General features: G+C 39.3%; 1 protein-coding gene across 13 annotated transcripts in view; it reads right to left on the minus strand.

Annotated features, from left to right (window-relative positions):
* Window positions 1–12,251, minus strand: part of CUNH18orf63 (chromosome unknown C18orf63 homolog) — a 46,643-nt gene extending 34,392 nt beyond the window's left edge. For 2 of the 13 annotated variants that reach the window (XM_052742719.1, XM_052742707.1), the window contains exons 1-7: window positions 11,936–12,248; window positions 10,343–11,683; window positions 9,142–9,220; window positions 7,673–7,729; window positions 4,498–4,609; window positions 3,909–3,950; window positions 2,137–2,213 (exon numbers count right to left, since the gene is read on the minus strand). In XM_052742719.1, coding sequence (XP_052598679.1) covers window positions 2,137–2,213; window positions 3,909–3,950; window positions 4,498–4,609; window positions 7,673–7,729; window positions 9,142–9,220; window positions 10,343–10,539 — 564 coding nt within the window. In that variant the 5' untranslated portion in view covers window positions 10,540–11,683; window positions 11,936–12,248. Of the gene's footprint in view, window positions 1–2,136; window positions 2,214–3,908; window positions 3,951–4,497; window positions 11,684–11,935 lie in introns of those variants that run through there. The other 11 variants (XM_052742712.1, XM_052742711.1, XM_052742710.1 and 8 more) reach the window with 10 other exon arrangements.
* Between the last annotated feature and the right edge of the window lie 3,798 nt (window positions 12,252–16,049).

Genomic DNA, 16,049 nt, shown 5'->3' on the forward strand with positions numbered 1-16,049 from the left:
TTCACAGCAATTAGAAACACAAAGACAATAAGTTTTAGGAAAATAGTATAGTTTAACACAGTCTAAAATTGGAAAAATTACTATTATTGAGAAAACATGTGGCTTTTTTAAATATAAAAATAAGGGCTGAAATACCATTTCTTATAACGATAAACTATCTTAAAAAGTTATCTAAATAAGGTCAAAGATCAAAGTTTAGAAAACTACTAGAATTTCTACCTTAGAAGAATAGACTTTAGATACTAAAGTTATCTAATTCAAGTTAGAAGCTAGTCTTTCATGCTGCTCAAGTTTCAATTAATAACAATTTTACTATATTGAGTGACAGGTGTTATATAACTTCTATGAAAGAAAAGTTAGAAAGACACAGACCCTTTCCTTTAAAACTCAGCATAATGATACACTTGTATAAACAACAGTATGAACAAAGAGAGATGAACTTTGAGAGTTCTGAAGTCTTCACAGGTGGTAATGAAGAGTTATGTCATGAAAGATGAGTCAAGAGAACAAGTATTGAGAGCTTAGAAGACAGTTTGAGCCAGGACTTGAAAGAATGGAGGACTATCCTGCCTTGGAGAAACAATTAACTTTGGCTATTGGGAAGAGGAGTGATGGTAGATAAGGCCACATATAAGGAAAGATTGGATCAATTTGATGAGGACCTCATCCATCACATGAAGCAGATAAGATTTCATTACATAGTCAATGGAGAACATAACAAATTTATAACAAGGGGAAGAGATGTACACCAGACAACTGGAGTGGGGAGTGGCACCTAGCAGCAACATCTGTCACCCCACTAATTACCAGTGTTGATTAGGCTGATAAAGTTGGCTGGGCAGGTGTCCCCTTCCTCCCTCACCATTTAATGCATGGCTCTCCTAAAGCTTTACGCTAGGTAAACATAATGTATGTAATGTATGGTAAATGAAATGGTCTGAGTAGCTGCACTCCCCTAGTAGAACCTCCAAACACGCTCTTAACCTCAGCACTAGTGACACTTTGGGTCAGATAATCCTTTGCTGGGGTAGTGGCAGGTTTTTTATTCTGTATAGGGTAAAACATTCAGAAGCATTCCTTGTTCCTGCCTGCTGGATGCTAGTAGTAAAATCATACCCTCCTTCCCTATACCCTGGAAACCAAAAAACAGCCTCTAGACATTGCCAAATGTTTCGTGGAAAGCAAAAACATTCATTTCCTCCTTCGTCTTTCTCTGTCCCTGAGGAACCAATTGCACCCGATAAAGGAAACAACATGTACCGAGTGACTAATAACATGTAAAGCTCTATGCCAGATGCTATGGGAATTAGTAAAATAGAAGACAAAGACAGAAAGCATGTTGTATAAAAAATAGATGAAAAAATGCTACGAGAATGTCAAGAGTAGAAGACAAGCATATTTACCATGAGATGAAACTATATTTTTAAAATTTGGAGGTGAAAAAGCAGAAGAAATTGGCACCAAGGCAAGATAAGGTAGTGACATTTTGGGTGTGTCTAATGATATTTTTGACAGGAATAAAATGATAAAAACCCATGTTAAATGAGAATGATATTGGGGGAATTTAGAAAACATAGACATGTCAAGCACTTAGCAGCATACATTTTATTTATTTTTTTAAAGCTGGGCATGGTGCAGTGTGCCTACAATTCTGGTACTCAGGAGGCTGAGGTAGGAGGATAGCTACAAGTTCAAGGCCAGCCTGGCAGACACCAACTGGTAGCCAGCCTGAGCTATGAACTGAGACTCTGTTTCAAAACCACCATAACCAAACAAACAAATAATAACAACAAACAACTACTAAGTCCTTTTAAATGTTAGCACAAAATAATGGGCTTCATTAAGACATTTAATTTAAGTTTCTATTTGTACTTTGTCCATAGTTGCCTCATTGGTCTCTCTCGTTTACCCTGCACTCCTGCTATTTCTTCCCTTCCTTTTCCCTCCAAACAGTCCCCTTCTGTTTTCATATATGTGTGTATGTGAGTATATCCTACATACTCGAGAAAACATTGCAAGTGTCGTGGTAACAAAACCCCTCCTATCAGCTTCCATGTTAAAAATTAAAATTAAATAGTAATAATAACATGCATATATAGTAAATACAGGAGCTTACAGAAATAAAATATTTTGTACCTCAGGTGGTGGCAATCTGACTGTATAGACTTCAATACTTAGACAAACTTGTGTTTCTGTTACGTTGATGTCTAATACTGAAAAAGAATTAAACATGAATTTTCTAGAATTAGTATTCTATCATATCAAATGAAGCATTTTAGTAGCATATATTACTTTATCCAACTTTTACATTCAGAACAGTTTATTACACTTATAATAAATTTCAAATAATGAACCACAGATTTTGCAGTCTACAAATTACACTTCTAAGACAAAGCATATGTGTGGGGAGGAGGTGCTACAAGAGGATGACACTAAGAAAGATACTTCTTCAGTGCTGTGGATATGGTTCTGTATAAATAAAACACTGATTGGTCAGTGGCCAGAAAGGAAGTAGGTGGGATAAGGAGAGAGGAGAATTCTGGGAAATGGAAGGCTGAGAGGGAGAGACACTGCCAGCTGCCACCATGACAAGCAGCATGTGAAGATGCCGGTAAGCCATGAGCCATGTGGCAAGGTATAGATTTATGGAAATGGATTAATTTAAGCTATAAGAACAGTTAGCAAGAAGCCTGCCACGGCCATACAGTTTGTAACCAATATAAGTCTCTGTGTTTACTTGGTTGGGTCTGAGCGTCTGTGGAAATGGCGGGTGACAGAGATTTGTCCTGACTGTGGGCCAGGCAGGAAAACTCAGGCTACACTTCAGCTTATAGTACACTCAATAAATACTTTCTGCAAATCTGACATGTATTACTAAATTCCACTGTGGTCTCACACCAGGCTTCTGACCTGATAGTCATTTACTAAGCCTCCTCCTAAATAAAGCTATGCTGACATGGCAGAGTCATGGGGACCTTGGAAGCAGATAGTATCTGAAGAGGCTTTGGGAGCTTCAGGGATGCTGACAATACTATTTCCTGAGCAGAAGATCAGTTATGAGGCTGCACTGACTTTGTAAAACTTTAGTGACTATCCACTAGAATGTCTGAGTTTTTACCTAAGTATTTACATTTAAACAAAAGTAAAAACAGTCTTCTAGCAGGAGCCCAAGAAATTTGCTCTTCTAAATTGATATCTTGACTCTCTAGCTAAGGTCTCATGCTAGCGTAATGAAGCTAAATTTAGGTAACAAACTCACTCATCCAGCGTGAGGTCAGAGCAACTGTCTAACCGAAAGCCAGAACTAGTGCCAGGCAGGAAGCACAGTTCAGCAGGACAGTCCCTCAGCTCCAGTCATTGTGGACTATGAGGATGTGAAACTATGCTCAAATGATGGGGGAACCTGCCATGTCTGATTAGTAAAGCCTACTGGACACTTATGATCCCCATCCATCTGCTCCCTCGGCACTGCTCTCTAGGAACCTACCAACCTTCAGCGCAATACGCAGAGCAATCAATTGGATTGGATGTTAAAATAAGGTCTATTTTTTCAGGAGAGAAATAATATTCTAACAAAAATAAGTTTTGACATAATTAATACAATTTTTGATAATATGATTTTGGAAAATATATTAAAATACTTGCAGAATTAAACATCTTCATAATCATTTTCTTAAGTAGGGAAACTAAAATATACCTTTCCTCCCAATTAAGTGAATTTTTTTCTCAAGTAGGTAAATATATATTTTTAATGAGAAATAACTTCCTAGGTAAATTCTGATTATAATTATGTCTTATTATCTCCTTGCATATGGTAATCATCAAGATTGTAACAACTCAACATTGGTTTTTAAACAACTGTTAGTCATATTAATGCTTTGTTTATTGCTTTATGTGTTTTTACTTACCAACAGCATTTTGTTTTCCCATATGAGAAAGAAAATTTCTTCCTTAAAAAATTCACAGGAAATACTGTATTATTATAATTCAGAAATAATCATTACTGACAAATATAACCAATTGAAGTGCTATGAAAATTGTAAAACAAATATCTAATGACAGCTCTTAGAAAAAATATAATCACTCAAAAAGTATCTGTTCCTTGAAAAGGACCAAAATGCTCAATTCTTCCTTCAAAAATTTATCTCTTGCTATAAAGTACTTAGAAAAGCATCAAACTTTAGCAATAATTCAAGATAGCTCTTTGGGTCCAACAATACTGACAATTTGTGTTTATTTTATCAAATCCTTTATTTATTTATTTATTTTAAGTAGCAAGCATTACAATAATAAAATCATTTCAAAGCAGCATCAACAGACCTCTATATATTATCCCCATGTAAGGAGATGACAGTGGTGTTAGTGTGGGCTTGTCTGAGAATGTTTAGAGTTGGAGCTACAACTCTTCTCTAAAAGTAAGGTACATTGAAATCAAACCCAGATGTATATATAGAAGCAATCTAGTTCAAAGTCCCAATGACTGGCACACAAAGTCACCTTGTACCAAGAGATGACCTGCTCTATTCCAGGCTGGAGCAAGTCTAGCAGTGAGTGAATACGAAAGGCAGTTTTGAAGAATTACAGGAATTACTCTCTGTGGAGCCTCCATCTAAAACATTAAAGAAAAGATGGGCAAGTTAAGAGCAATTGCTACATGTCTATAAACTCAGATACTGTCTGCAGTCTCAGATCAACATCCAATAAACTAAGCAATTCTAGATAAAGATTGTAGCTGCTCCTGTAACTGGTACTATCTAGTTATAAGGTGAAAGAATTTAAGGGTTCTCATTGTGAAGCCGCCATTGCGGCAATGCTGCGTGCTCAAATTTCCTGCTTATGCTTAAGCCTAAACCGTACTGAGTCTTCAACCATGTAGCCCGCTCCACACAGAGGAACTCAAGCAAGAATGATACTATGGTTTGTTCATTTTGTTCCCTGTAGTTTAACATTTAGAAATGGCTAATTACAAAATCACACATGCAACAAAGTACATATCTAGGTATACAGAGTTAATATTTAATATTAAAGCTTTCATTGCTGACTCCCAAGTAATTGAAATTGGATTTATTTCTCCCACTTGAAGTCTGTAAAAAAAAAACCTGGGCAAGTTATTTGAAACAGTGGTTCATGAAATACTGGACATTGTGGAACAAAGAAGAGTTATTTTCTATAGATGAAAAGCCAACAAGATGAGCCCTGGGAAATCACAGAGCCCACCTTGTTGGCTTTTCCTCTATAGAGGATAACATTTCCCTGGTTTATTGTATAAAAAGAGGGTTTCCAGGCTGTGGTCATGGAAGAGGCAATCTAGAGAGACTCTTTTCCTCTCTGTGAATTGAAGAGACAGAGCTGAGAGTCCACAGGAAGACCAAGAAGCTAGAAGGTGCTTGAGAGGACAACACTGCAGAGAACAGACTGCAGGCCAGCAGAGTCTGGGAGTTTTCTGCTGAGCAAGGACTAACACACACGTCAGGAAACTGCTGAAGGTTAGAATGAAAACCAAGTTCGTTTGCTTTATTTATAAGCATTGAATACAATCCAGAAAAATCTGCCCTGGAATCTGTAAGAAAGACAAGCAGAAAAGTGAGAGAGCCAAGAATTGTTTCTCAGTATTAATTGCTGGGATATCCACACTTTTAGGTAGAGATTTTGATACCCTGATTGCAATCATTGACACAAGCAAACAGAAAACAAGAATGTAGTAGATTTATCATGATCATCCAATGAGACCAATTTAACATTTATAGGATACTGAATACTATGGTAAGACCAGAATACATATTCTTGTTAAGATGACAAGGGACATTTACTAAATCTATAGTAGTTTATACTCTGGACCCTAAAAAACACAATATTTTTTAAAAATTAAAGCTTTATGAAACATATTTCTAAATAATAATTGAATGAGGAAGCAGCAGCAGAAAGACCCCTGGGAAGCCCCCATTTGGAAACCACACAACCTATTTGTAACAGGTGTTAGGAAGTTAAAGGAGACAACTACTTAGAGAACATGTCTAACACTGAATGTATCTGTACTAGAAAGGAATGAAGTTCTTAACTCAGAGACTCAGTCATCATTTTAAGGAACTAGAAAAAGGAAGATAAAACCAACCAAACTAAGTAGAAGAGAACTATAGACCAAAGGTAGGGGGATGGAATCAATGGAATACAATGTGGTAAAACAATAGAGAAAATCAATGAAATCAAATCCCTCCTCCTTGAGCCTATTAATGATTGTCAACTCTCTAGACAGACTGATCAGAGTAAGAAAAAGAAAAGAATCAAAAAGATCACACACATAATCAATATTAGAAAACAGAATGGATATATTGCTTCAGATTTTATAACAAAGGAAAATAAGAGAATACCAAAGCAACTGTATTAAAACAAATTTGAGAGTTTAAATGCAAAGGACATAATCCTTGAAATAACTTAATAGCTCTACTTCCTGTTAAAGTAAAATCATAGCTAAGCTTTTTCAAAATCTAAGTTCCAGATAGCCCTATGGATGAGTTTCATAGAACACTTAGGGAAGAAATAGCAAAATCAGACATGACTTTCTCCAAAGAAGTGGTTTCTAAAGGGAGGGGATATTTATTTCGTTCAATTCCTGATGGTAGGAATGTTAACTGATCCATTACTATAACGATTAATCTTAATTGTCAAGTTGATTGATTTGAGAAGTGCCTCAGAAATTAGTAAAACAGGCTTCTGGGTGTGTCTGAAGATTTCCAAAGAGGGCTGAGGGATAGGACCCAGTCCGAATGTGGCAGTACCATCCTCACAGGCTGGAGCTGAGGCTAGGTTGAACTAAAAGAGAAAGAAGAAAGCCTGAGAGTGCAGACTCTCTCTCTCTCTCTCTCTCTCTCTCTCTCTCTCTCTCTCTCTCTCTCTCTCTCTCAATCTCTCTCTCAATCTCTCTCTCTCTCTCCCTCTTTCCCACCTGGGTGACATAGGTGAGCTGTTCTTCTCAGCTACACCTTCCAACCACAAAGTGAACCCCCACACCAACTTTTTCCCTTTAAAGAAGCTCACTATTAGAATACAGAATATAGTTTATAATCTTGTTTCTCTATATATTAGCTATATAATTATGGAAATAATTCCATCTCTCAGGATTTCATTTTTTTTCCTCTGTAAAAATGGAGAAAAACCATTAATTCCCCTCTCTGTGTCCTTAAATAATTATTTGGAAGAATCTTGAGTTCTTTTTCCATCTGTAACAATAACTTGTGAGAAAGATAGCCAAATTTTGTTTGTTGACTATGCTGGTTAGATTTTGGTTACTTATTTATTTATTTTTGGCAACTCTACACAAACTAAGGTCATCTGCAAAGAGGGAACCTCAACTGAGAAAATGCCTCCATCAGATTGGCCTCTGGCAAGTCTGCAAATTGAGTGAGCCATGTTGCAGGCCTGTAAGCAGAGCTCCTCTGTGGTCTGTGCTTCAGTTCCTGCCACCAAGTTCCTGCCTTGAGTGCCTGCCCTGGTGTCCTGGGATGATGCACTGTGATATGGAAGAATGAGCCAACAAACACTTTTCTCCCCTAAGTTACTCTTTAGTCATGGTGTTTTATCACAACAACAGAAAACACACCAGGACACTGACAAAAGAAGTAGAATATATATTATTCTACAATATTACATCTATATTATTATCTTAAACACATACCTTAGCTCCGTATTTTTCAATATAGGCATTAAGTCTCCCAGATTTAAAAAATGGTATCTATAACAGAAAGTCTACATTTGTAAAAAGGACTTAACATAGATATATATAACAAAACATTGTCATACATGAATATTTTAAGTAAAATACAACAGAGGGCACAGATTTCAGCTATTGTTCTATATTTCTATTCTATATTCATTTGAAGAAAGATACTATGATAACCACTTTTTCCCTGCAAGAGGATCTGTGACAGGTACATTGTCAAGGTGAAGTTGCTTGATATTGACATGTTCTCCAAGCCATACAAAAGGCAAATAAATTTCATATAAGTACTTGACAGCTTTTAAATATACAAGACATACTTAGACATGAATATGGAAAATGAACCTAAAAAGAAGTTTAAATTTAAAAGGCTTCAACCTATTAATGAAAGAAATATACGTATTAAAAGACTAGTAGATATTATTTTGCTAGACGGGCATGGCATCAAATTGTTATCTAAATATATAACTATGCCAATAGATTATACAGCTCTCAGTCCTCACCAGAGGAACTTCTTTATGCAGTAGATGGTGATTAATACAGAGACTCATAGCTAGTCTGTGTGTGGAGAATGAATGGTTATGAGCTCTCAGTCCTAAATAGGATAACTATGTCATACTCCCTACCCTGCCCCCTCAGGCTCATAGGGCATCATGGAAGGAACAGATTGTAAGAGCCAGAGGTCAGAGAGGACTGCTGTGAAATAGTTTCTTCCAGATGTGACTGGGCCATTGCACTCAACTTCACAGCAGTTGTGGTGGCCTGCACAGAATCAAGACAATCAACATTTCAGCATGTATGAGGGAGGGACATACAAGACCCCACATTTAGCTGAAAAGCTACTCAGAGTTAATGGCTACTAGGGAAGGGAAAATCTGTTTTCTTTAGGGGTGTGGTCCCTGTTAGGGTGAGTATTGTAGTAGATGGCCCTACCACCATGCATGTATGCTCTAATTAGAGTCAGTAGATTATTTTTTTTAAGAAAGAGGATATGAAGTTGGGAGTAGGAAAGAGGTTTAAATGGAAGAATTTGTGGGGGGGGTGAGTGGAGGGAGAATGTGATGGAAATAAATTATACACATGTATGAAATTCTCAAAGAATAATAAAAATGTTGATTTACTGAAATGAGAAATTTAAGTATATCTAAAATGTTGACACAAGGCACTGAAGCCCATGCTATCTTACATATTGTACCATAACATGTTCTGTTCATTAGTGGTCTTTATTTCAGCATTTATATCAGATAAAGTTAAATATTAATTTAGAATCACAAGATAGATTTAAACATCAGGCATATTAAAGTTAATGGGACATTCATTCAAACTGAAATATGGGGTGGTTAGTCCTCATAAACCATCTTTAATTTCTGCTGCCATACTTGAATTATTGTTTATTAATATTGCTTCCAACAATCAGTGATACTAACCGACATCACTACCCAAATTTGGTTTAATATTCCAGGCACAGGTGCTGTAAGAATATCTTCATGCAGAAGGAGCAACTGCCTATGGAGAAGAAATACATTATTTTCAAATTGAGCTTGTCTACCATCTATACTTGTATGTTACTGAAATATCTAGAAACTTTGTCTAACATCTCACTTTTCTACCTATTTTGTTACTTTTCAGAGGGGTCAGAGGTAATTTGTAGTAAGTATAACTAGATGACACCCAAACAGGAAGGATACAGATTTCCTGATGTACTTGGGGATTTAAGATGGGGTGCACTCCAGACTGTCTTCCCCATTTCTGTCCTTAGCATTTTGTTTTGTTTTGCAACCATCTTACTGTATAGTTCAGGATGCCTCTAACTTGAGATGCTTGTTCCTCAGCCTCCAGACTGCTGACATTATGGGTATTCACCATTGCTCCTAGCAATCTTACAGGCTTCATTCTTCTCTGGGATAGTTATTTAAAGATATAATTTTGTTTTGAGTTCTTCTTTGAGTACCTCAAACAATTAAAGGAACTAATACAAGTGAGTCCTTAATACTCAGGCTTCAGTTGAGCTCTTCCTTAAAGATTATCTTGGGTTAGGAGTTGCAAGATAATTCTTAGAGAAATATTCTCCATTGTCATGTATTGATGTGAAAGTTCAGAAATTATATTAATCTTTTAGTATTTTCAAGTACCTTGTAAAGAGTATATAGTAAATATACATTACTTAATATATTTTGGGGGAGCCTGATTTAATTCATGAATTAAGTCTTACAGAGAATTAAAATTCATTTTTTATTTTATGTGTGTTGGTGTTTTGCCTGCATGTATGTCTGTGTGAGGGTGTTAGTCCCTGGAACTGGAGTCTCAGACAGTTGTGAGCTTCATATGGGTTCTGGAAATTGAACCCTGGTCCTCTGGAAGAGCATCCAGTGCTTTCAACCATCTTTCCAGCCCTGAAAATTCAAAATTTTTAAAGCACAAAAGAGGCCACAAATATAAAAGCCCAACAGTGAGATATTTACCTCAAGTATTTTAAGTCTTCTTTTAAATGTAATCTAACATACCTAGATTCTTTGTTTTCAAAATATATATACGGGTTTAGTAAGCGTTTTAAAGAAAATCCCTCTAAAATAGCTATAATGGGATTTTTAAAGTTGAAAGGCTTAGTTAGAAGACACGAGTTTTTACCTGCACATCTTTATCTGCATACTCCTAATCTCTATTTCTGCCACCCTGCTACTCAATATTATCTGGGTAGCACAGAGTTTGTGTAAATCTGGAAGTATGATAAAGAACAGGGACTGTTGCCTGGACTCATTCATATCCGCTTGACTATGTGTTCCAGCAACCAGACCTTCAAAAACAAACAGCTGTAAAAAGTACATAAAGTTTTAGCAATAAGGTTTCAATCCCAACTCACCAGATTCTATTTGATGTCATGTCAGAATACGAAAATAAAAATCAGTAAACTTTAGTCACAAACATATCACCATTTCACCTTCATGGTTTTCTAAATCACTTGTATTTAGACACATTTTATTAAGCTATTGTTCACCTATGATTATCCACCTAGACTAAAGTTCAATGCTTTTTTTTTTTACTATATTCATAGAATTATATACCTATTGATGGAATAAGTTAGAATACTTTCATCACCTCTCCCAAGATTCTAAATCTTCCGTTCTCCAACACAAATTGAATGGCTAATTTAAGTACAAATAATAATAATAATAATAATAATAATAATAATAATAATAATAATAACCCTAATTTATTAAATGCTTAAGTTTTTCTAGGTACTTGCTGTGTATTAGCCATATTGTGTTTAATAATGCATTCTACAGATGCTGACTCTCAAAGTTTTGTTTTCAGAAAAATGAAATCTTTCCTCTCACATAATTTAAAAATAAAAACGTGAAGCCAAGACCTGTACTATTTCCAATTCACTCTATAACCCACTTCAAGGTTAAAAAGAATATATAATTTTTTATTTTACATGAAAGAAAATGTTAGCCAAACTATGTAACTGTATAACCGTTAAGTAGATTTCATTTCCAAGAAATTACTTGGCTTTAAAACTTCTACTTGGGGGCACATTTTAAAATTGCTAATTCACATGCTGCCTTTGAAGTGTATATAGCACGAATTACAGAAAACTGGAATGTAAATGTAGAGCAGGCTAAGGAAGGTCAAGTACTCCAAGGTGCACTAATTCACCAGTGGGCGGTAACTTAACACAAGAATATCTTCCCTCTTGGAAAAGAAGCCACCAGCCCCTGACTCTGGAGCCTGGTTGGACTACAGTCTGGTCACAATAACCAAATGCCTTTGATTGTCGTCGGAGGGATGCGGGCTGCGACCTTTGGCGTGGTGAACAAATCCAGCTTCCTTACACCACGGTATCGGAAACTTTCCTGGGTGGTGGCCCAGTGCTGGGCTCACGGCTGCACCGACCCCTCGGTGAGCTCGCAATCGGTCCCCTTCTCTCCTTAGGCTCCACTTTCTCAGGGACAGCAATATCTCCAAAGCCTTTAAAAACAAAATTGAAAAGGTGACGCTGGAAACGTGCAAGGCTTTACAAACCGAGACGCCCGGGTTTTAAGAGAAGAGTCATCGTCTCCCGGCCGGAAGGCCAAGCCAATTCCACACCGGCACGCCGTGTTAACATGGGGTCCTCGGCGTGGCTCTCGGGGAGCAGCAGCGCCCGACCTTCCCGGGGCGGCCACGGAGGTCTGGCTGCACGGGCGATCCTGACCTCCTCCCTGGGCGGAGTCCTCTCACCTCGGTCCCTCAGCCGCCCAGTCAAGCCTCGCGCTCCATGGGAACCTGCTCGCCTCACACCCGCCTCCTGTCAAGTTCCCCGCTCGAACTCCCATCAGGCCCTGCGCGGGGCTCTCCGCTCCCCGGGACGTCCCAAGCGCCCTTGCGCTCCTAAGACCCTCCCACGTGCCTGTCAGTCAGGACCCTGGAAGCTCCAACCAGCCCCCTGCTCCCTGCAGGGTCCGCACTGGGGTCGGGAAGCCCATCAGCCTAGCCCCCCACTCGGCCCAGGCAGCACCCCACATCCCTGCCAGGCCCCGCGGAGGGCTCTCGTGGAGTCTCTGCCCCCAGAGGCCCTGTGCTTCTCAAGGCCTAATTATGGCCCCCGGCAGCTGCTTGAGGGCATGCATCCCCAGGGCTTTGCTTTCTTCCCAGAGAGCTTCAGTGCCTTCTGGGCACAGGGAGCAGTTTTCAGCATGGCGTTCTGTGGTCAACATGTCTGGAGTTGTTGGTCCCGTCATGCAATACATGCACTGGGTTCTGTCACCACCCCCGGCACTACCCGTGGGCTTTTCCTGACAAACTCAGAATTTGCTTAGTACCTCACCGGTCACCGGAATGCCTCAGAGCAGGTGGTTCCAGGGTCAGCGCCAAAGGGTGGCTGTGAAGCCGCAGGCCACACAGTTGGCGGAGATGAGTAAAGACTCCTTTGTGATGATGAAGCTCTACCACTGTAAGGTCTTAAAAAGCGTGTAACATGCTCCTCTTGCTCACTTGGCAGTGAGTTAGTTGGCACATACCACACTCAGGTGCTTTTCTGGGCGTTTGATGATGGAGAATCAAGCAAACAGTACTTTCTGCCGTAGCAGAACTTACTCAGAATAGGAAGAGCTAGTAATTCTGAAGTGAACTCATTCTTGTCAGACCCACAGAAAATGAGAGTTGGGAAGTGATGAGAGAGTTGTTGCCTCTCTGCGATAAGTTCTTTTGCAAGACTCCAGAGAGCTTTCTCCTTGCAGAGATGCAGATCTCTGCAAGGAAGCTCATCTGTAATAGTCGTCAAAACTTCAGCAATGCAGACAATTATTGGAATCTCTGCCCAGCAATAGACCCTCCACCAGGGAGCTCACCCTAGCTGCTGATTAAGGTCTCCCACACTGATGGATTTTGTGTACAAGTAGCCCACATGAAGTCCTGCTGTGGGATGTTCTGTATGCCAAATGTGTTGCTGATTGGTCAATAAATAAAACACTGATTGGCTAGTGGCTAGGCAGGAAGTATAGGCTGGACTAACAGAGAGGAGAATTGAGAGAAGAGGAAGGCGGAGGGAGACACTGCCAGCCGCTGCCATGACAAGCAGCATGTGAAGATGCCGGTAAGCCACGAGCCACGTGGCAAGGTATAGATTTATGGAAATGGATTAATTTAAGCTATAAGAACAGTTAGCAAGAAGCCTGCCACGGCCATACAGTTTGTAAGCAATATAAGTCTCTGTGTTTACTTGGTCGGGTCTGAGCGGCTGTGGGACTGGTGGGTGAGAGAGATTTGTCCTGACTGTGGGCCAGGCAGGAAAACTCTAGCTACAAAGTCCTTCTTCCCTTTTGCCGTCAAACAATCCTTTTCCTCAAGTGTCTTAAATATACTGATAGCTCATCATGGTGCTATAATTCTGAATGGAAAAAAAATGTGCCTCAGAAGACTTCAGTGTGGCCCTATTTAAAAATAAGTGACGGTTTTCTAAGCAAAGCCAAACAATGCCTTGGTGACGGACTTGGTTTTTGAGGATTGCCTAGGCAGCTCCCTAACTTGTGGCCTGAGTGGCGCCATCACCTCTCCTTCCTGGGACTGCCAAGGATCCTGAATGCTTTGCACAGTTAAGTATAGCATCTCAAAATCTCCTATTAATACTAATATTGTTCTTGCTTGTTGCAAGGGTCTCTGCGACCACCATGGCCAGCAGAGTGACAAGTCACCATAGGTAAGAAGGCAGTTTGGTTCAACCTGACTCAATAGCTGGTGTTAGTTCAAACTTCTGGAGTCTGACGCCGAGTAACTTATTTTAGTAATATTTAAGCACAGCACAATTTGGTGAAAACTTATTCCGATGATAACTCAATTCCATGTTCACAACAGAGCATACATAAATCATTTTTACTCTTTGTAAAGTCCATAAAGATAGTTTCCATAGATGGACTGAGAAAACAAGCTTATGATTAGGATCTGGGGGAGTATGTAGTGCCAAAAGAGTCTCTAGTCACAAAGATGGAGAAATGGTCAGCAGGCCAGTAAACACACTGGCTCCAACCTTCTCGGTGGATAATGGGTATAGCATTTCTTCCTCTAAGAAACAACCCAGTGTGCTTAACATTCTTGGTTCCCATAGTGCTTACCTGTGAGCCCCACGTCCTCCATAGCTCTACAGGTTATGCTGAAGACAAAAGAGTTGTAAAATAAAATTAACATTTAAACCATCACCTCTATCATTTATTACCTTACTGTCCTACTCCTCCTTCAAGAGAGACACACAGGCAAATGTGCCAAAGATTGTTCTTAGGGTTTGAGAATGAAATGGTCACCTCTGACTGGTGTAGTTGGTCTTCAGCTGTCATGTAAACTTTAGGATTCTGAGCCTACCTGGAGGAAGGAGAACATGTGGTGGACGTGATTTTAGAAATTGGGCCTGGTCCCCAGTCCTTTGCTCTATGTTTGATGCCTCTCGTGAGTGAAGTAACCTCTGCCATACACTCCCATCCTATGATGTTTGGTCTAAGTGCAAGGGGCCAGGTGATCACGTACTGACCTTTCTGAAACCATGCAAAATGATCTAATATGATTAACTTGTCGTTGTCATAAGTTATTGTGATAATTGCAGTGTTTCTCCCTTCCCTCCCTCTAAACCCTTCCATATACCTGCTCTCCTTCAAACTCATGGCTACTTTTTTCATTAACTGTTATTAGGAACGTATACAGCTAAGTAGCACCTGCTCAGTTCATATAATGTTACTTGTATGCATGTTTTCATGGATGACCATTTGTGGTTGGACAACCAGACAGTGTGTGTTCCTCTCTAGCAAAGAACACATCTCCAGATACTTTTATCAGCTGTGTAGCCAGATATGATAGTCTTGTTGTCCTCCACTCCTCATGCTGTCCTGGAAAGAATCTCAGTAGCTATGTAGGTGTTTATCAATAGTCATGGGATAAAACAACTTCAAGCAATAGAAAGATGCTTTATTTTTAAGCAGATGGACAATTATTTAGATTTAACTAAATGTGCACAAGAGATAGATATTTCCAGAAAGGACAAGCTATCCTATATTGACATGATACTCAAACGACACAAATATAATGCAAATATCCTGTGTTCATATCTAAATTGGAGTCATTTTTGTAGAAAAGGAAAGCAGAGATGGGGGGGGGGATAGAGAGCAAATACTTCTTAGAGTATATTTTTATTTGCAAAAGTTCAGAAGTAGAATTGATTTTGTAAGTGTTTATTACAATGTTCTTGCTGTAGAACTCAGGAAGCATTTGTAAATATTTGTGTACTTCTCATTTCTTGGGTTTCTGTGTCTAAATTTGCTGTTTAGAGTACCTTGCCAGGTAGGTTGCTTCCTCATACCTGTGTTTTAGAATAAGGAAGTCTTATTGAGTAATAATAGCAGTTGCACTAGGTAAACTTGACTGATTTCTAAGCCCAGAGCTAAGCCTGAGTTACAACAGTTACTAACTAGGCCATCATCATACCTTTATCACACACCTGATAACATTAAAGATAGGATTCGGGTCACCAACACCAAAATGATTTTGATTTTGTATGTATATGTGTACTGGTAGGTGTGCGGGTGTGTGTACATGTGTGTCACGGCCTACTTAACATTAGGTATCTTCTTCAGCTGTTCTCTATCTTATTTATTGAGACAAGCTCTCCCACTGAACCTGAGCTTGCCATTTTGGCTTTGTCCAAGGGATTTTCTGTCTCTGCCTGTATGCCTCCCTAGAGATAAGATTGCAGGAGGAGGCCGGGCGGTGGTGGCGCACGCCTTTAATCCCAGCACTCGGGAGGCAGAGGCAGGCGGATCTCTGTGAGTTCGAGGCCAGCCTGGGCTACCAAGTGAGTTCCAGGAGAGGCGCA

Source organism: Peromyscus californicus, unplaced genomic scaffold, assembly GCF_007827085.1.
Source record: "Peromyscus californicus insignis strain IS unplaced genomic scaffold, ASM782708v3 Scaffold_17__1_contigs__length_78620276, whole genome shotgun sequence".
In the NCBI taxonomy this organism is placed as follows: Eukaryota; Metazoa; Chordata; class Mammalia; order Rodentia; family Cricetidae; genus Peromyscus; species Peromyscus californicus.